Genomic DNA, 21,949 nt, shown 5'->3' with positions numbered 1-21,949 from the left:
GATCTAATAGGGTTCAGGGTTGGGGAAATGGTGCATTTTGAATGTCCGGAGTCTCCATTTGCTAAGCGATCTCACATTCGGTGATTCCGTACACACGGCAATGATACCCCGGCTCGCAGTACCTGGCAGATGGATGGCGCACAGATGTGGTCATGAAGACACGAGGATGGATATGACAAATCCTGATCATTCCATGTCTGGTAACATCTCTACCCACATGTGGAAATCATCCAATGCCGGGATGAAGCTTGTGGCTCCCGGGATGTCGCTGAATGATAATGGTCAGAAAAGATTTGTAGAAGTTTGGATTGTACTTTCAATATGACGGACTTTTATTTTCAGATTAATTTTGGAGTCATCTGAGATTTGTTACAAGTTTATATAATAAGGATTAATATAAATACATTGAAGGATAAGTGAGGAACGGGTCAGGCCAGACTTTAGGCTGAGGATGTGATTGGAAGCAATATGGGGTGATTTAGGTTTTCCTCCTCTGCTGGGGGTTGTTCAGAGCAATGGGCTGGATTCCTTCAATCTGCCAATTACCCTAACTGCATGTTTTTGGAATGTGAGAGGAAACCGGAGTACCCGGGAAACCCACACAAACACGGGGAGAACCTACAGACTCCATGCAGATAGTGCCCTGGACCAAGATTCAAACCCAGCATTACAAAGGCCGGAGTGCTAACCACTGAGCCACCTTTTTTTCAATACTAAAAGGACCCCATTGTTGCAGAATGAACATCAAGTATCCATATCATGTGTGGGAGGGGGGATATTATGTTCCCAGAGATCAAACTGCCATCCTAACCTTGCACCTGACTCCCTTGCTGGCTAACCCAGACCCACAACTTGCACCTTAGTAGTGAAAAGTGTATGTGACTACATAGCATTGGGTTTCCAAAAGCACAGACCCCTTCCCTAACGTCAACCCCAGTGAAGACCCCTAGTTCAGACCTAATTAATAATAGACCTCCCGACAGACCACCCAGTAACAGGCCCTCTTGTTATAGTGCCCCCTAGAGTTACCCCAAATGCAAGACCTAAGTAAAAGACCTTAATTACAGACCCCAATTACAGACCCCCGCCCCTTTTAGACATCCGTCACAGACCCCCAGTCAGACTATACATTGTTTTGCACTCCTATTTCTTTCTACTCCTCTTCTCCTCTGGTTCATGTCCAAGCACCAAGGAAAAAGTCTTCTGTGATTGGCTAGGAAACTGAAAGGGAAATTGGAGACTGAGAACAACTTCTTCTGTGATTGGCTAGTGGATGTGCAAGAAACATCACATGACCAATAGCAGGAAGTGAGGATTGTTTTTCCCCTGGTTATTATTTCACATCGTCATCAGGTGCTGGGACAAATATATCATCACTAAGGGCCAGGCCATGGGGGTTGGGGTGGGCATTCGGGCCCCATACATTTGAGTTGCGGTAGTAAAGTAAAGTAAAGTTCATTCACACGACTGATCCTCCTGGGATTGGCTGACCCAGGTGACAAAGTCCCCCGAGGGTAGGGTATAGGTAATTATATGGTCAGCACGGGGTTAATGGGCTAGTGGAGGCCACATAGTTCCCATAGGGAAGACTCTTGCTACCAATATGGCCACCATAGGGTTAATAAAGCAATGATCTGGCCCAGCTTGCATAGTTCCATGTAGTAGGCAATTTATAGCAATATGGCTGCCACTGGGTAATGAAGGAAATCACTGGCCCAAGTTGCACAATTCCCAAAGGGAGTTCCCAGTGACCAGGGCTTTGGTAACAATATGGCTGACCCAGGATTACCTGAGGAATTAGCTGGTGGAGGTCACACAGATCCCAGGGGGAGGTCATTGGTAGCAATGTGGCCCCGTCAGGGTTCATGAAGGGATTGCCTGGCCTAGGTGATACAGCTAGGCCTTAGGTAGCAATATGGCCGCCACATGGTTACCAGCAGAGTGATATGGACCAGGCCATACTGTTCCCAAATCATGGGCCATTGGTAGTAATGTGGCCGCCCCATAGCTATTCGAGTCTGGCCTTGGCTTCACAGTCCCCGGAGGGAAGGCTTTGGTGGCAATATGGCTATCAAAGGGTTAATTTAGGTATCACATGGCCAAAGCTGCACAGTTCCCAGGCAGTAGGTTATTTGTAGCAAAATGGCCACTTCAGGGTTAATGTAAGGACGGGATGGCCAAGGCTGCAAAGTTCTTAGTACCAATATGGCCTCCTCGGGCTAATGGAAGGATTGGTTGGCCCGGGCCGCACAGTTCCCAGTTGGCAGCCTTGGTACCAATATGGCCACCTTGGGGTTAATGGAAGGATTGGTTGCCCTTTGGTACCAATATGGCCTCCTCAGGGTTAAAAGGAAGATCTGTCCCGGGCCTTTCCCCAGCGAGCGGCTGTGTGTGCTGGGAGTGAATGTCAGAGATTTCTTTTCACAGTTGAGCGTGGTTTTCATATTTCCTGTTTTGGCTGTGGCACTTGTTAATAATTACCGTGGTACATTAGATGCTGTTGTATTAGGCCGCGGGCCAGACAAAGAGCCGGCATTGCTGATTGGAGGCCTGGAAGGGTCGCACGCTCGGCTGTTCCCTGCCATGACATAACAAGGATGTGTGCTGGCAGCACAACAAGGCCCAACTCGCAGCCATGGAGGAGCGAACAGCTGGGAGCGCTACGTCACCGCGCATGGAGGCGGAGAGAGGCACGAGGGCGCCATTAACCCTTCCTAGGCCCATGGCCCGAGAACTGCAATTATTGCCATTGCAAGATGAAAACATAATATTAGACACAAAATACAATATACAACGTATTGCTGGAGGTCACATATATGCAACATGTTTGCTGCACGCTTGTAGCCCCACCCACCTTCACAATTAGCCAATTATCATTGGTGAACCCGGGATCCCCCCAAAACTGACTGATACCCAACAAAGCATGCACAGCTTCACTTATTAAAAGAGGCGCCGTAACTTTAAGATGTGTTGACATGCGATGGGATGCAATGGCCACAGAAACCCCATGTGACCCCTTTTTGCATCACAACACACGTCCGGTTCACTCTTACTCTTTGCGAGAAAGCAGAGGTCTCTCTGCAGCTGTCTGACACTATGGTTTGCCAGTCATTGGAAAGCATGAGCTGATTGGACAGCTCTAGCTCTAAGCATGAAGGGGGCGTGTCAGATCGCTGAACACATTTAACACGCCCCTTCCTGGATCAGACCTATGGTTCACCAATCATTGGGAAGCATGACCCTTGCCGATTGGACAGACTCAGCAGGAGGCGTGTCAGATCTCTGAAGATGTTTGACGCGCCCTTTGTTGGGTATGATCTATAGCTCTCCAATCATTAAAAAGTATGAGCAATGCTGACTCAGCACGAGCATCAGATCTCTGCAGAGAGACTGCTGTTTCCACACACAGAGCAATGGTTCTTCCTTGCAGAATGCTGGCAGGGGGCAGACTTTTCTGCCCTGCAGTTGTGACCGCCTTCCTAATAGAATGAACTGTAAGTCTTTAATATTTTCTGTACAGATTTGTGAATTATAGATTTCTCTCTTTGTCCTTTTTCCTCCTCCAGGCCCTGGACGGCTTCTTCTTCGTCGTGAACCAGGAGGGCCGCATTGTGTTCGTCTCAGAGAACGTCACCAACTATCTGGGCTACAAGCAGGAGGAGCTGATGAAGGACAGCATATACAGCATTCTGCATGTGGGGGACCACGACGAGTTTGTCAAAAATCTGCTCCCCAGATCTCTAGGTAACCAATCACGTCACTCATACATGCTTTGTACTTACCTAGCCATAGGTAGGTCATCCAACAAACGCTGATATAATAGATCCAGATAGCAGCTGCCCTGCAAATTGCTTGCTGGCTCCTTACGCCGCCCTGGTGGCAATGCTGAGTACAGCACGGCATGCTAAAGTGGTCAATGTTTTATATGTCACGTTAGCATGCCTAAAGTACCATTGTAGCACAACCAATAAGGGCCGGTAAAATGCTGAAACGACCACGAGGGCACCCATATACCTGTATACCCTGCGCTTTACAGATCTGCATTGCAGGAGATTTGCAACACGAAAACGGGCAGCGGGAATATAACCTTGGCATAGATCATTTCTCTGTTATCTGTCACTACGTAGAGAAAAAAGTCCGAATTCAGCTGCCATGACAACGGCGATATTAGTTGTACTTCCACACAACCCGAAGAATTCTAATGCGTTTCATATGACTGCGTGTATGACTAAGCCCAAAGCTGTGTCAGAATTCTTCGGACGCCCAGCTATAATATCTTTAATATGCTCAGCCTTTCTCCTTCACCAACGTGGGGTATTAACTATTTCCAACCCCCAAAAAAGGGACAAAAAAAGTTTTGGCGTTACATATACTTCACTGTATTCCTTATATGGAGTTGTAGGCTCCGCCCCCTTCCCTGTGCTTTTGTTACATTGTCAGTTAGGAGTATTCATCTTATGTGATTGGCTCACCTCTGTGTCACTCATTTATTGCCAACACTGCACTGGGGAAGGGGGTGGAGTCAATGAAATATGTGCGTACATGACCCAAGTGAAAAAAAAATAAAAAAAAAAGTAAAACTAAAATAAAGTTAAAATGTAGGTAATGCTCTGTCACATGCAGACCACCTGGATAATAGTCAATGTGTTTCAGAGTTTCATAAAAAGCTGAAAAACCAATTAATGAAAGGGGCGGAGCCAGGGACAGTCAGGCTGGGGAGGGAGGGGCTAAATGAGGCTGGACATCCATCAGCCAAGAATTGGGGTGGGATCTGGCTGACTTGCTGCAGCTTCAAATGTACATTGTGCAGTGAAATCAAAGTAATGTTAGTCCAGGAGGGGAACTGGTACAACTGTGCACTAAAGGGAAGGCTGGAGGGCAGATATAATGAGGGGAGGCTGGAGGGCAGATATAATGAGGGGAGGCTGGAGGGCAGATTTAATAGGGGGGAGGCTGGAGGGCAGATATAATGAGGGGAGGCTGGAGGGCAGATATAATAATCAGAAACCATTAATATGCAGTACATGCAGTACATGCGGGGAGATCCATGCATGGTATATGCAAGCTCGGATAAAATTCCGCATTGGAAAGTTTTTGAATCGTGAGCTGAATATGACTCAGTCATGATGGAGGAGGGGCAGAGCTGCAAGGCCGCACTCCCGAGATTCGTCACCGTTTCTGTGGAATTCTGAGTCATGGTGGTCTCTGAACGCCGTAATTTATTCTTCTAAGGGAACCGGTCACCAGAAACAAGAGTTGGAACCTTCCCAGCTGCCCGTGGTGCTGCTAAAGTGGAGAAAATTTTGGTAAGAGGAACCATTGAGTCATGGTGGCTCAGTGGGTATACAGCCCTATAGTTCTAGAATTAATCTTGGCCAAGATGGGGTAAATGTCCTCATGTTGGAGTGGATATAAAATACATACTGGTAGGGTATAGGCTCCACCTCTATGACGAGTTAGATTGCGAGCTCCTTTGACGTACATTTAGTCATGTGACTAAATAATCAGAAACCATTAATATGCAGTACATGCAGTACATGCGGGGAGATCCATGCATGGTATATGCAAGCTCGGATAAAATTCCGCATTGGAAAGTTTTTGAATCGTGAGCTGAATATGACTCAGTCATGATGGAGGAGGGGCAGAGCTGCAAGGCCGCACTCCCGAGATTCGTCACCGTTTCTGCGGAATTCTGAGTCATGGTGGTCTCTGAACGCCGCAATTTATTCTTCTAAGGGAACCGGTCACCAGAAACAAGAGTTGGAACCTTCCTAGCTGCCCGTGGTGCTGCTAAAGTGGAGAAAATTTTGGTAAGAGGAACCATTGAGTCATGGTGGCTCAGTGGTTATACAGCCCTATAGTTCTAGAATTAATCTTGGCCAAGATGGGGTAAATGTCCTCATGTTGGAGTGGATATAAAATACATACTGGTAGGGTATAGGCTCCACCTCTATGACGAGTTAGATTGCGAGCTCCTTTGACGTACATTTAGTCATGTGACTATAGAAGATGGCCAGGTGTGCACAATGGAGGCCACAACGAAGATGTCCTTGCTACAAACCTATAGGAAGGTTCCTTATTTTTTATATATCTGTCCTCATGGCTGTTTTTTCCTTCCTCCTCCCCAGTAAATGGCGTCCCCTGGTCCCAGGAAGCCAACCGACGGAACAGCCATACATTAAACTGCAGAATGCTGATCCGGCCTCCGGACGATACGGGGGCGGAGAACCAGGAGGCTCGCCAACGGTACGAACTCATGCAGTGCTTCACTGTATCCCAACCCAAATCCTTCAAAGAAGAAGGAGAAGGTAAGTGGATCCTTCTGATTTATCTAGATTCTTACTAAAGAGAACCTGTCTGCTGTATCTGGAAATGTGGATTCTGATTGGCTAGGAAGGAAACATTGGAACAGAAAGTCCCAGGTTTCACCATAAACACCCCAATAAACTCCATACATCCTTTTTGGGTGTTGTAATGTGGGCCCTGTCCCTGTACACTTCTATTTCCAAGCCTAAAAAAAAGGGGGGCGAGAAAAAAGTTTTGGCGGTTCATAAACCTCTCTGTATTCCTTATATGGAGTTGTAGGCTCCGCCCCCTAAACTTTTGTTACATTGTAACATTGTTATCATGTGAATAAAAGGGGGGCTTATCAAAGGTAAGGATACTACAATGGAGTCATTGGAGGGCCACAAAAAGAATTTTTAGGGGCCAAATAAAACAATTGAGACCTTCTATTCTTTCAGAATCTAAGATGATAAGCCTCTAACTAAAGAGGGCTTCCAGGTTTCACCATAAACACGCCAACAAACCCTATACATCGTTTTGGGTGTTGTGATGGGGGCCCTGTCCCTGTGCACTAGAACCCCCCTCACCTCCCCCGAGGGTATCATACCCCAATCGTCCCCCAGGTATCATACAAGAGGGGGGGCACCCTTTCCTTTCCTTTCCCCTTTCCTGGCCATACCTAGTAGAAATTTAAATTAATGAGACCTAAAGACCACAATGAAGACCTGAAATAGCATTAAGGCAACCCAAGCATGTTATTGAACTATTTTGTGGCTTTGCCCCTGAAGCCGATCTTCTCCCCTATGAAAAGTGTATAGGAAATAGTCAATGCCCGGCCCCCCCATACCCAATTGCCCAGAAAACCCAATTACCCCTTTTTCTGGTAAAGCTAGATTAGCCAATTATTATCATTAAACAGGATTTATATAGCGCCAACATATTATGCAGTGTTGTACATTAAATAAGGGTTACAAATGACAGACAGTGACACAGGAGGAGGAGAGGACCCTGACCCCAAGAGCTTACAATCCAGGACTTCTTTTACAGTAGATGGTCCCTCGGGCAACCATCCGCTTGTGGCACCTTTTTGCTTCTCCTTGCGGGGAATTCTGTATATTTTATAGCGCAACTTCTGTTGTGTCTGGATCCTTTATGTTTTATAAATGGGTACGTGTCCTCAAATGTCCTCCAAAGCTCCACACAGACCTGGAAAGGCTGGAAGACTCCATTAAGCATACGAGCTATCATAAGACAAGTGTTTGTGCTGAGCCAGGCTTGCAGAGATATTTATTTCTTGGAAGTATGTAAAGTTTGAATACAAGTGTCATTCTAAATCAAACCTATATCAACAAAGCACGGACAAGTCTGCTCAAGTCAAGAAAGGCAGCCGACATCCAAGCTTTGTGGAAGCTCAAATATGTACATGTTATGGTCCAAGCATTGTGGCTGTTCAATCAAAGCTGTTCCGGGCACGAAGTGGAATCCATCAGTGAACCACTTATGTTCTCCAAGAAGTAGAGCAGCTGTGATGAAATCATCATGTTCACTCGGGTAATAGATTCACGGCAGCCAGATATGAGTGAATCCAAGGCAGTGATTCCATACCGGGGTTCCTCCAGAGGTTGCTGGGTCTTCCTTGGCCAGTTTGTGACTCCATGTTAAAAAAAGTTAAGGAATCCTGATCTTAGCGGAAGCATTGTAGGTTCTTGTCAAAGGCCTGTACTCTGCAAGCTTTGTCCCGGAGGACCACAGGGGTGGTGCTTTGGGCTGAGGAGCACTTGGGCTTCTTGGACTGGTTGGCCATCATAATGACCAAATGGACATAGAGTCCTCATTCCCAAGTAGGTGCCCATTCTTGGTGGGTATGGGGCTCCCGGTGGTATAAACACTACAATGACTATGCCCAAAGATAGTGCTTCTGGGTAAAAAAGGTTTAGAATTGTTCCCCCAATACTTGTCTTAGGAGCTGACATTCATCACTCCTCCCTGCCTAAGGATTGAGATCCATCCAACTCATAGCTTGTCTCTAGTGGAGGTAGCCAACAGAAGTATAGACATAACAGACTGACTGTGTGGACCCCTGTTGGCTAAGAAGGGTCTGGGGCCCTTGTGCAGTGGCCCACATTGCACCTCGCTATGCCCACCTGTTACTCACACCCATTTGGTGTGTATAATTTTCAGAATTAGGCCTGTGACTGGACAGTAAAAGAATAGCAGCAGATTGACGAGGCCTTCTTTTTGCTCATATTTGTCCATAAATTCACCATACCAGCAATTTCCATGTTGCATGATAAAATCTCCAAGTGTTGAGTTTGGCTTGGAGGGACCCCGTAGGAGGTCTGGGCAGCATAGGAACAGGAGGGGGTTGTTTGTCCCTAATATTCCCCTGTGCACACTCCGTATCACGCTGATATAATAAGCGTGTGTCCCTTTTATTACAGCATTGACACAAGACTGCACCGCTTCCTGTGTGGTAATTGGCGGCGATCACGGGGATCTCTATGCTATAGCATTGTACAGTTACAGGATACTGGAAGGTTACTCAGGGTCAGCCGTTATATAACATCAGAATTTCTAGAAAAACTAGTAGTGCAAAAGTATAGGAAGTGCCGGGGAGCCAAGGCCTGGGCTCTGCCGTCCATTAGAGCCATGGAAGCAATTATCAGGGATAATGACCAGTAATTGGAGCTCTGATCCTGGGAGGAGAAGACACAGATTCTTTGTATGGATGCTGCGGATGTGAATTACTGCGACAACTTGCAGATGTGAGCCATGGCTAATGCTTTGGATTGAAGGTATAAAAAATGATAATACACCTGCGCTGATTGGGTAACAAGGGCAAAAAGTAACCCTTGAATACCCAAAAACAGGGTATTCTATAAATCTTGGTACCAAGCAGCCCTCTGTATTATCAGCCCTGTGCATGTTAGAGCAAAGAAAATTTCAAAATACAAAAATTGCAAATGCAATGACCAACTGGCACCAGATATTTATCACCAATGTCTGACACCTTCCTACCATTGTGTCTGCGCCTGGTCTGGGTGACTACAGGCCAGTTGCTCTGACACCAACGGTCAATGGAGATCTTTAAAAGATCCAAATTTACCTATCTCCATGTTTGCTTCCAGGTCTAACCGAGCCGTAGAAGACATTCAGCAGCATCTTCATCCCCCAGAAACCTATGCTAGGATTTAGTTTATTGATCCTGGCTTTGCCTTTAAAACTAAAATTCCACCATTGGTATACAGGTATTGCCTCAAGCTTGGCTGTACCTGATCCCATCTGCTCGTGGATAATGGATTTCTTGGTCGGTAGGGGACTTCTTAAATTCTTAGATCCTCAGCACTGGAGCTCCTCAGCTCCCCCTTGCTCTGTTCGCTCTACACCAATGAACGCAGCACCATAGACTCATCTAAAAAGATTCCCTCTCGGAGAGCCATCAGGGTGGTGCTTTGGAATGGGCCGGCACAATAATGACCTTGGAGACGCCCTCCTAAGTAGGTGCCCACTCTTGATGTATATGGAGCTCCTGAGATATAAATACTACAATACCCTTGCCAGTGCTCAATGGTGCTTCTGGTTAAATGAAAGGTTTAGGATCCCACCCCAAGCCTTTCCAGCTGTTCCCCATCACACATGACCTGCCAAAGGATTTATAATGAGGTCCATCCAGTCCTTAGATTCTCCAATGGAGGACATAGCCAACAGAAGGCCTTTGTATGGGCTCTTGTAGGCTTAGGATTCCACCACCTCTTCCCTCAAGACTTGCCCTACCAGCTCCTTCCATCTCTGCAGCCAACATTAAATCACCTGCCAATTGATTTATTTTGATGTCCAATCAGTCCTGAGACTTGTCCCAACACAGCACGATTGGTGATCTTACTTTTTTCAGCATTAAGTCTGCACCTGGACAATAAAGAGGAAACAGAAGGTTAGGATAGTGAAGGACTTCTCAAATCCTCAGACCCTTAGCACTTGACCTCATCAGCTTCTCTCTCTTTTATCTCCCATTTATAAAGGTTCTAAAATTTGGAGAGGCCATGGCAATAGTTGGAGTCATATGCAACAAGGATGAGTCCACTTCATTCACATAGTAGATTTGGTCCGTTCTTGGTGCAGCAAGAATTTGGAGCTGAATGTTCTCTAGGTTGTGGAAAATAGAACAGATTTCAGAAGAACGTTCTCGCACCGCCTCAATTTTCTGGTTAAGTCTTTCTAATTCCTTGAGCTCTAAAGACCTAAAATGGAAACCAATGGTGTCTCAGCAGAGCGTGTACTACCTGAGGCATCTGAAAAATTCTATCTACAGACACTAATGGTGCAACCATTCAGTTCTTATATCTTCAATGGCTATCGAGTTTGGAAAATGAACCACAGCTCATCTGACTGAATGAGCCAATGTGTGACTGTGGTTATTTATCCAATCAGTATAGAAGATCAATGGCTGTAGAATGCCCACCCCACAGGATCTATTTGGCCAAAAAAAGCTGCCCGAGTGCCCAAAAGCTTGCTAGATTTACCACCTGATTGTTGAAGAACCGCCCACTGTCAGCCTGATATCTGCTGAATGTGGGAATGATTTTATACCGGCAGCATTTTCAGTGCATTTAATGACTCCTTTTAATGTTCAACTACACTGATAGGTAAAGTTTTATTCTTGATTTCAGTTGTAAAACAAGGCCGGAGAATGTGTTATTTATCTATACGATCGAGCCATCCCGATTTACAAGAAAAGGTCATCGATCCATGGCCCGGTTTATTTGACATTTCATCTCGTGTGTTTGAAGAGACATTTTATAGAACAGCACAAACAGAAACAAAGACATCGGGAAAAATGCAGACTCGACGAACCAGTTTAGCATTTTCTGCAGTAAATATCACAATATCTTTTGGAGCTGATTTAGCAATCTCAATCTGACTTTTCTACTCAGTAATTTTCCAGAGCTGTAAAGGGACATGTGTGTAATTATTATTATGGAGGAACACTCCATGGCTGATCCTGTGTGGCTCCAAAATGTATTCACTGGTCGCCCTGACTGATGATGTGCATTGAAGTGACCCTGGCTTGGTTGGAAATGGTGGCGTGGACCTTGTGGTGCCAGCAAGTACCTGTGGTCTTCAATCCTGTTAAGTCCGACATGGGACTCAAATTAGGCTTTTGTTGTTGAAAAGCTGAATACCAGCGGTAGGGCGGTGGTTGGAGGACAAGGGACTTCATCTTGAGCAGACGTATGGGCTCATCTACAGCCTGTGCTTGGTATCCAATGGGCTCCACATGGAACCATTTGAAGGTTGACCCATTCTTGAAGGCACCATAAGCTAAGCCTAAGTAGACTGATCCCTTTGACCAGCAATCATAAGTTCAATAGATGGCCTTTTCACCCGACACGTTTTGCCAAAAGGGCTTCTTCAGAGGAGGCAAGGGCAGCTGCTGGATTATTACATATCTTGTTAAGGTTCTATGCAAACAGCAAGTGAATTCCAATAAAAGCTTAGTACATGCAATACATTATCTTGTTAAACTAGTGAATCCCTAGTAATGTTTGCATAGTCAAGAATAAGAACTGGGAGGACTGATCTGGTTCCTTAGGACAGAGCAAACTTTCTCAACTCTTGTACCCTGGAAGAATCCTTAAAACAAATGTTGGGTCACAGGCAACCCCTGATAAAATGAATTTATTGTGGGTTGGTGAGAAGAATGCCCCCATTATAAAAAAAAAAGCACCTTTTTAGGAATCAGTTGTTGTCCCATTGGTTTGACCAAATGGCTTTGCAGGCATCAGCATATAAGAGGTCAACCATCAGCCAAAGCCTTTAGAACCTTTGGCACCTTAGGAAACTTTTGAGGGGACCTGGTTCTGCCAAATGGCTTTGAACCCAGAGCTGAGCAGTCACTATCAGATGAGAGCTCAATCATCAGCCAAAGCTCACAGAACCCCTAGGAGGACCTGGTTCTGCCAGATGGTTTTGAACCTAGAGCTTTGTGGCACCATCAGATGGGAGGTCAACCTTCAGCCAAAGCTCAAGAAACCTCAGGAGGGGACCTAGTTATATATTGAGGGAATCTGGAATATAATGAACAGGACACAAGATCTAAATTTTTGACATGGTCAACAGAATTTTATGTATTGAACAATTCTAACAAAGCGAGCTCAATGGTATAATTACCAGACCGAAATTGAGCAAACTGCCCTGTACATTGGTCCTTAATACTGCATTGTTATGTCTAAGTGTCAGATTCCCTGATTTCAGTGTCCTATACAATGCCCTAACCATTGCCTTTGTGTCTTCTTGGCAGATTTCCAGTCCTGTCTGATCTGCATTGCGCGGAGATTACCTCGGCCTGCTCCGGTTTCCTCTATCGAGTCTTTCATCACAAAGCAAGACGCTACAGGTGAGCATAATGACCCAAGCTGGGCTTCCAGGGTCACCTGGGCCATCCTGTGATCTGTATACTTTGCTGTGATTCTACCATGTTACTAGTTCTGCAATGGAGTACTGGGCGCCCATGGATAGGGTGCAATGGCATATGCTTATGATGGCATGAGCAGATGCCAATCTACATGCATCAGCCAATGAGATTTGTCCCTTCAAGTTTCCCATTGCAGTGCTGAGGGATTAAAGGGAGAATCAGAGTGTTCTGTGTATGTTTGGACCAGGTGCAACCTTAAAGAGAACCTGTCATCTTTAGATTATGAAGTTAGGAATAGCAAGCTGTTTTTCTCACAAGAAGTTTCTTTAAAGCTCAGCTGTAGCCAAAACTTTTCTTTCTTGTTTTTGACTTCGGAAGACTAAATACATGCGTCAAGTTTTTTTTGTCCTGCTGTCCATGACCCTTTTTAGGGACTTCTTGTCCTTGTGGCAACAAAACCAGAAATGAGTGCATAAAGACCTCATAGAGAAATTGTTATTACTCCCTATGACCCCCTACAGTTCCCAAAATGATAACCATTCTTTTAGAATCCAAAAAGTTCCCATAGAGATAGTGAAAGGAGCAGCAGACGTTTATCAGCAGTAAACAGCTGCACTTTCCGTGTTTGCATTCGTGTAACATTTTCTGAGAAACTGCTGATACGAACGTTACCAAACCGATCCGGCTTATGCAAGACTGAGAGTGGAATGCCGAGCATCTGGCTGCATTGCTGCTGCGGACATCTTCTGTATCATTCTACCCCAGGGTAAAGTTTGCAGATATCACCTTTTATTTCTTTCTCTGTGTGTTGAGTTAATATTGCAGTTTATGTTCAGTCTGTCTACAGTCAGCTCTGTACAGTGCAATATTGCTGCCGACCAGAAATGGAACCAAGATGGTGTCAGGGGACGGTCGGGGGGCATCTCCTTCTCTTCCATCTGCAGATAACAGAGAATCACAGCACAGAGATGGTGCATGCCCACCCATAAAAACATCAGCCAACGGGAACCATTCACACTGCAAACATTAGCAACTGGGCCCAATGGTTGCTAATGTACGTATGGGGGAGAGTTTCAATGGACAAGTGGCAGGAAGGGCCAGCCCATGACTCAATATTGACTGTTGGTGAGCAGCTTTATCCAGAATTGAGAGTGGAAGCTAAATGGTTGCCTTAAGTATTTGTTGCTGCTTTTTAATCAAACATTCAATGCAAAATGGCAACCTAGGGGCCCCAGAATATCATTTTCTTTTGTGATTGGCTCACTGGTTTTCCCATGAGTCTCCATTAAGATACGGCATGGCCTACAATAGTTATCTCAGCTTTGGTAAGATTGGGGTAAACACTGCAGCTTCCCAGATTGGAGCATGGATCTTATATTCAAGATCTGGGAAGGGAGGAATCCGCCATAAAGTTCGTTAAAATCCTGTACAAAGATCGTTCGGAGGGGATTGGCTGGCATTCAGCAAAGTGAAATAAGAGAACAGGTCTGCTTATTGCATAGGAAACCATGTGCAGTTTTAATATACAACTGAATACCCCAATTCTTGCAAATGGCCAGTTGACGTTGGTCCTTGTCATGATCATGTGACTATTCCTTTAGGCAAGACGGCTTTACTTTAATGGTGCATTATTGGTGCTTTAAGTGACCAATTTCTGGTGCCAATTCCATGCTCTCTCTTTTAATCTGATTAATAAACACTAATAAAAATTCTCAAACATAAGTAACCCAATTTTTGAGACCTCCTCCCCCTTTTGGAGAGCACGCCAATCCCACGTGTCATCTTTCACACCTTTTTCTGGCTGTGGCTCACAAGTTGCCGACAAATGACAAATTGATAACATGGAATCGCACGCCGCACGAGGATGAGTGCTGGCAAACAACTTCGCTCTTCACTTATTTTTATTGGCTCGCTGACAGGACACACGAGAGGTTGTGCAAACAGTCGATTTGGAAACCTCGCCCCTCATCCAGAGTTCTTTTTTCCTCCCGGCCAGGCCAAATCCTTGACTTTAAGTCTGATTAGGTTTGATGAAGGAAGACAATCTTGTCATTTTTCCAGGGCTGTTGCTTGTAATAGGGGCTTTTATTTTACAGTAACGGAGTTCTTTTTTTTTTCTCTCTTCAGGTAAAATAATCTCTATTGACACGAGTTCCCTGAGAGCCTCGGGGAGTACGGGCTGGGAAGACCTGGTCAGGAAGTGTATCTATGCTTTCTTTCAAGCTCAGGGCTCTGAACCATCCTATGCCAAACAGCTCTTTCAAGAAGGTGAGTGTTGCGTCCACTCTGGGTTGGGGTATCTGAATACAAACTTGGCACAACTCAGCCATTCAGGGTTTGGTTCTCTTACCAAGGTCATGCCGAACTCTGGGCGGGCATCTCAATATGCGTTCCAAATACATGTATGCGGGTCTTTATACCTTGTAAGGTTTTGTTACATCAGTTTTGTGATTCAAACATTCCTAGTATATAGAATAAGGATAAAGCACCGGGATCTTCTGCTGCAGGAAGGGTCCCTTGTACACAGGATCCTAGCACATTGGGTCATTTATATATTGGGGATGTTGGGTTTACAGGGAGGGTTAGTATTAGGGTTACACAAACGGTTGGGGTTACAGGGAGGGTTAGTATTGGGGTTACAGGGAGGGTTAGTATTAGGGTTACACGAACGGTTGGGGTTACAGGGAGGGTTAGTATTGGGGTTACATAAAGGGTTGGGGTTACAGGGAGGGTTAGTATTAGAGTTACACGAACGTTTGGGGTTACAGGGAGGGTTAGTATTAGGGTTACATAAAGGGTTGGGGTTACAGGGAGGGCTAGTAGTCGGGTTACATGGAGGGTTGGGGATAGCCTTGAGGGAAAATTATTGTTGGGTTTACAGGGAGGGTTAGTATTTGGTATTGTAGGTAAGGGGAAGTAGAGTGTTGGGGTTACAAGAAAGGGTGGAATTAGGGTTACAGGGATGGTTAGTTTGGGGGGTAAAGGGAAGTATAGTCTTTGGATTACAAGAAAGGTTGGGATTAGGGTTGCAGGGTGGGTTAGTATTGGGGTTAAAGAGAAGAATGGTGTTGGGGTTACAAGAAAGGTTGTTATTGGAGTTACGAGGAGGGTTAGTTTTAGGGGTAAAGGGAAGGTATAGTGTTTGAATTACAGGAAGGTTTGGTATTAGGATTACTTGGAGGATTAGGGTTAGTCTACAGGGAGAGTTATTGTTGGGTTTATTAGGGGTAAAGGTAAGTATAGTGTAAGGGGTATAAGAAAGGGTTACATCAGGGTTACATGGAGGGTAATTATTAGGGTTTAAGGGGAAGTAAAGTGTTGTTGAGCTCATAAAATATATTAGAAATCCATAAAACTCTGTAAATGCATTGGGCAAGGTTAAAACATTTCTAAAGTAAAAAAATGTATTTTGTTCTTTCTTGTGATCGTTCATAGTGATGACAAGGGGGACGGCCTGCAGCCCTTCTTACAAGTTCACCTTGAGTGACGGCACGGAGTTGAGCGCACATACTAAGTGCAAACTATGCTACCCACAGAGCCCGGACATGCAGCCCTTCATCATGGGGATCCATATCATTGAAAGGTGATGTAGGAGGTTTTTGGGCCTTTTTGTGGATATTTAAATTTATTTTTTACAAAATATTTTTCATTTATCAATCCTAATTGAAGTTGCTTAGCTTTTTTTTTTTTCTTTTTTGCTAGCAATTAATTTTCGCTTTTCCATTTATTCTTAGGGATCAAAGCTCTCTCTGTTCCCAAGACAACACTAACTCAGGAATGTCACTACCGCGACTCAGTCCCTCGATCAACTCTACCATCTCGCCAGCGCCGGGGATGCCCTTCTCTTCTACCACCTCTCCATCCAATGGCAACATGCTGACCTCCAGCGTCAACCAGCAGCCTGTCGCCGGCCTCCATAACATCAGCAGTTCCAACACCAGCCAAGCCAACTATGGATGTTCTCCTGGAAGTCAGCTTGGAACCAATGTGGCCTTAAATATGGGGCAGGCAGGACCCCAGAATAGTAACAACCTAAACCTCAACAGTTCCCCCATGAGCAGTCCAGGGATAAGCCCTCCCCAGTTCATGTCTCCGAGGCCACGGGTTAGTCCGGGGCTGGTGACCCGGCCAAGAGTTTCAGGTAATCATTTTTCTCCACCCATGCCTACCATGCACTCCCCTGTTGGCATCTCGAGCAGCGGTTGTAACAATAACAATCGACCCTTTTCCAATGTTACCCAAAACTCTATGCCAATGTTGAATGAAGGACCTATGACCCCTGTAGGATATTCCTCACCATCCCCAGGCATGACAAGTGGGGTATGTAACAATAATAGTCCTAGGCTTTTCTCAAATCCCCCAATGATTTCCTCCATTCAGGCCATGAACGATGGACCTAACAACTCCTCCAACCCCTTTTCTACGACGTCCCCTGTTCTTCGGCAAGTCCCTTCCCAGAATTCCCCCGGAAGGCTCAATATGCAGCCCATAAAAATGGAGCCTAAGGAGAACAACGTTGGTCATAACAATGACAACCGGGTTGGGGACAATGAAGTTAAAAGTTCATTGGCTGCCTCAAGTCAAAAACTTGTTCAGCTCTTGGCAACCACTGCAGAAAGCAAATTACGAGATGGAGATCCAACCTGCCGAGATCCACTAACTTGCCCAGTCGTCCCCAATTCGAGCTGTGGAAGTTCCACGACTGGAACGTGTCCCTCTTCCCACAGTTCCTTGACCGAGAGGCACAAGATTTTACATCGGCTCCTTCAAGAAGGAAGCCCTTCGGATATAAGTACTCTGTCTATAGATCATGACAAGAAAAACTCCGGGTCTGGCAATAGCCAGAGCACGACGGACATAAAGATGGAGACTTACGGTGAAAAGAAAAAGGACTCCAAAGATCCCCTACTTCGTAACCTACTGGACAAAGACGAGAAGGAGGTGAAACCCTCTCCTTCCCTAAGTCTGGATGATGTCAAAGTCAAGGTGGAGAAGACGGAGCAGATTGATCAATGTAACTCCGGACCTCCCAACACTATGGTTAAGCAGATTCAAGAAGACATCAAGCTGGAAAATTCAGACCAGGTAAAACTTCATTTCATTTTGTCATCCAATACCTGCTTTTTATTAAGGCTTCGCAAAATTTGAGAATATGCTTAGAAAAAAATGCTTGTTTTTTGTTGTGGTGTAATTATGTGAGCTTAGACCGGGAAAAAACAATATGCCGACGTCTGCAGACTCCCGGGCCCCCCAATTTTTCTTTGCCCCCAAAATTCTTTAATTCTCTGTTTTTTCTCTCACTCGCATTTTCTTTCTTTTGCTCATTCACTCTTTCCTTCGCTTGCTCTTTCTTTTGCTCGCTGTTTTTCTTTTCTTTCGTCTTTTTTTTCACTCATACTCTCTTTCTTGCTCCCTCTTCCTCTTTCTTTCTCTGGCTCGCTCTTTCTTTTGCTCACTCTTTCTCTCACTTTCTTTTCTTTCTTTCTTGCTTTCTTTCCTTTCTTTCTTGCTCTTTCTTTATTTCACTTGCTCTTTTTCTTTTGTTCTTTCTCTTTCTTTCTTTTGCTCATTTGACTTTTCTTTCATTTTTTCTCTTTCTTTCTCGCTTGCTCTTTATTTTGCTCACACTTTCCTTTGCTTGCTTGCTTATTCTTTCTTTCTCTTGCTCTTCCTTTTTCTCCTGCTCACTTTTTCTTTTACTCGCTCTTTCTCTGTTTCTTTCCCTTGCTTTCCCATTTGCTCATTCGCTTTTTCTTTCTTTCCTATTCTCACTCTTTCTCTCGCTCTTTCTTTGTTTCTCTTGCTCCCGCTTTGGTTTGCTCACTCTTTCCTTTGCTTGCTTACTCGTTCACTCACTTGCTCTTTCTATCTTTCACTCGTTCCTTTTCATTCCTTCTTTTGCTCTTTCTGCTTGCTTGTTTTTTGTTGTGGTGTCATTATGTGAGCTTAGACCGGGAAAAAATAATATGGCGAGGTCTGCAGACTCCTGGGCCCCCCAATTTTTCTTTGGCCCCAGAATTCTTTAATTCGCTTTTTTTTTCTCTCACTCGCATTTTCTTTCTTTTGCTCACTCACTCTTTCCCTCGCTTGCTCTTTCTTTTGCTTGCTGTTTTTCTTTTCTTTTGCCTTTTTTTCACTCATACTCTTTCTTTCTTTTGCTCACTCTTTCTCTCGCTTTCTTTTCTTTCTTTCTTGTTTTCTTTCGTTTCTTTCTTGCTTGTTCTTTATTTCACTCGCTGTTCTTCTTTTGTTCTTTCTCTTTCTTTCTTTTGCTCATTTGACTTTTCTTTCACTTTTTCTCTTTCTTTCTCGCTTGCTCTTTATTTTGCTCGCTCTTTCATTTGCTTTCTTGCCTATTCTTTCTTTCTCTTGCTCTTCCTTTTTCTCTTGCTCACTCCTTTCTTTTACTCGCTCTTTCTCTGTTTCTTTCGCTCGCTCTCCCATTTGCTCATTCGCTTTTTCTTTCTTTCTAATTCTCACTCTTTCTCTCGCTCTTTCTTTGTTTCTTTTGCTCACTCTTTCCTTTGCTTGCTTGCTTGTTCCTTCTTTCTTACGCTCACTCACTTGCTCTTTCTATCTTTCACTCGCTCCTTTTCATTCATTCTTTTGCTCTTTCTGCTTGCTTGCTTTTTGTTGTGGCCTAGTTTTGTCAGCATAGACTGGGAAGGAGACAATATTCTGGGGTCTGCATGCTCCTGAGCCCCCCATGTTTTTGTTTGATTCCCAGAAATTTTAGAAAACATAAAGGAAATCTAAATCCAAGAAAAGAAATTCACCATTCTTCATATCCAGTAGGAAGGAATAGCAATGATGACTAGAGAACTCCCACATACAATTATAATATAGCGATATACCACTATAGAGGGATTTCCTTAACTTTGGGAAGTTTTCTCTCACTTTCTGTAGTATCTGCCGGCCTGGAAAATCCCATTTATTGGACACATATGACAAAAAAAAAAAAAGAAAGCGGTAACCAAAATAGAAAAACAAACTTTTGGCTTTAGATCCACTTAACCTATTAAGATGCCAATGTTTGTAAATCTGCAACCCTTTGATAAGCATGTTGTGAATAGCCGGGGTCCTTCCATCTTGTTTATCAGCCCTGTTATTGGGCGATAGTCACGTCCAGATATTGGGTTACCGTGCGCTCGGTGCTACTGCAGCCTCCTGCAAGAATTTCTCGCGTTCCATTGTCTCAGCTTCGGCCCAATTTGCAGCCAGCTGGACTAGGAGTGAACTGTATGGCCGTCCCAGAGCTGGAAACCGGATCCCATGTATGACACATCGGACGCTCTACCAATTCTTCTACCTAAGTGCCGGCCAGGGATTAGTCAGCTGCTCCAGGGCCGATATTTGCCGCAGGATGACAGACAAGTGTGGAATTGTGTCTGAATGCTGGAGAGGATGAGCTCATATCATCTTTGTTTCTGAATATATTCCACAAAACAGTTCCCTTCTCCTTTATCATGGGATTGTGAGAGCCATGGAATAAAATGAAATCTGTCAGTCCTGACAAATCTCTCTCCTCCTAACACTCTCTTTATGTATTTCTCTTTTCTTGCCTGCTATCTCTCTCTCCCTCTCTCTCTCTTTGCCTCTTCCCTGCCTTCTCCTCTCTCTCTCATTTCTCTCTCTCTCGTCCTCTCGTCCCTTCTCTCCCTCTCTCTCTCTCTTTTTGTCTTTCCTGCACTCTCTCTCCCCCGATCTCCCTTTAAGTTCAAACTCACATAACTCTCTATCTGCATGACTGAGTACATTTTAGCATTGCCTGGGGTGGGGGGTGTTAGTTAGTTAAAGGGAGAATTTTAGGAGTAAATGATATTACAAGGAGTCCAGGTTGTGTCATCAGATAATACCAGGAAGGGGTTAGGTGTCCGTTCGATGGTCCCACACGTTGCCCCTGTATAAAATGTCTACATAGCTTTTAATTATGTGAAAGGATAAAGCGGCTGAGAGATTCGTAATCTCCTTTCTTGTAATCTCTTACAATTGTACCCATGCTGCTGTAGTATGGGCCATGGTGCCCAGCGCGGGCCACCTTCCACAAATTCCCTGCAATTCCCTTATCAATAAATTGTAACGGAGCAACTATTCATACGAGGGAACTCTCAGCTCATATCCTTAATTCCTATGGGGGAGCTGCAGATCTTTGTGTCCTTTCTGATACATATACCTACATTTACTAAATAGACATCAATATTTCCATCCATAGTCTATCCATCATTTTAGAATGAAGCCTATTCGGCCATTTTTTAAGAACTCGACTTAAGAGTTAAACTACTTCCCTTTCCTGGGGAACATGCTGCTCTATGATCCTTTTAGTGCTGCTTACATAACAGGGAATATGTCTGATGAAGATGTCACATGACTAAACACCTTTTTTTTTTTTTGTTGACAGCACTGGAGGAAGCACGGGTCAGCATTTGCTCCGAAAAGGGCAAGTATTCTTTTCTGTTACTCTTCATTCCCAAGTGATTTAAGTTACCACCGTGTAGCGCAGGTCCCCTTTAAGAAGGATGGATGAATTTGATGGAAAAATGAGCGTGAATGTTGTTTGCTGACCTGACTGGGTTTAGACATCAGACACATTATGCAAGGCAACCAAGCAACAAGCACCATGGCGATGAGAATCGCTAAGGCCAGCATGAATTCTGTAACGTGACTGCGGCGCTGCTGCACTCGTTAGCCCCGAATCATTATCCAGAGGTTTCATCCGTCAGTTCACAAATGCGGAACGATACGTTTAAATCATCGGCTCAGAATTTCAATAAATAAATGGAGAGCTCCCTGACAAAAGACGGCAAAAATCATCTTTGTAAAAGGCCTTCAGGAACGAAATCGGTTGGATCCTGATGGCTTTTTCATGGCTCATTCATCAGTCCGGCCATGTCGTATGATGTAAACCCCCTCATGTAAATTCATCCGCCTTGACAATTTCCATCTTAATACCTTCTCCGTCTTTTGTCTTTGGTAAAATAGGGGCTGTTTAACATGCCGCTGGTCCGGGTGCCCTCCTTTCTGTGCCACCCAAAAGGCGGGTGACTAAAGCTCTAAGCATGGGTGTCCATGAAGTGAAAACAAGTCAACAAGCCCAAATTTTTTCTCCAATGGTCAAATGTTTGAGAACGCTTGACCGTCACACCTATTTGAACTTGTAGGATTACCTTTTCCAAAACCATGTTGCCCTCCTCCCCACTACCTCCAATTTCAATTTTTGAGAATTTTTGCCAATTGGTGGCATTGGAGGAGAAG

At 44.7% G+C, this 21,949-nt stretch overlaps 1 protein-coding gene across 8 annotated transcripts in view; it reads left to right on the top strand.

Annotated features, from left to right (window-relative positions):
- Positions 1-21,949, top strand: part of NCOA1 (nuclear receptor coactivator 1) — a 121,797-nt gene that overhangs the window by 67,626 nt on the left and 32,222 nt on the right. For 6 of the 8 annotated variants that reach the window (XR_011920190.1, XM_072407218.1, XM_072407213.1 and 3 more), the window contains exons 5-11: positions 3,567-3,744; positions 6,129-6,308; positions 12,584-12,679; positions 14,825-14,965; positions 16,133-16,280; positions 16,432-17,782; positions 21,096-21,134. Coding sequence is in view for 7 of the 8 variants with exons in the window: in XM_072407218.1 (XP_072263319.1) it covers positions 3,567-3,744; positions 6,129-6,308; positions 12,584-12,679; positions 14,825-14,965; positions 16,133-16,280; positions 16,432-17,782; positions 21,096-21,134 (2,133 nt within the window). In the remaining variant the exon portion in view is untranslated. The remainder of the gene's footprint in view (positions 1-3,566; positions 3,745-6,128; positions 6,309-12,583; positions 12,680-14,824; positions 14,966-16,132; positions 16,281-16,431; positions 17,783-21,095; positions 21,135-21,949) is intronic. The other 2 variants (XM_072407215.1, XM_072407217.1) reach the window with 1 other exon arrangement.

The sequence above is a fragment of the Pyxicephalus adspersus genome, chromosome 4 (genome assembly GCF_032062135.1).
Source record: "Pyxicephalus adspersus chromosome 4, UCB_Pads_2.0, whole genome shotgun sequence".
Taxonomy (NCBI): Eukaryota; Metazoa; Chordata; class Amphibia; order Anura; family Pyxicephalidae; genus Pyxicephalus; species Pyxicephalus adspersus.
The sequence above is the reverse complement of the archived record's forward strand: the minus strand, read 5'-3'. Positions and strand labels throughout refer to the sequence as shown.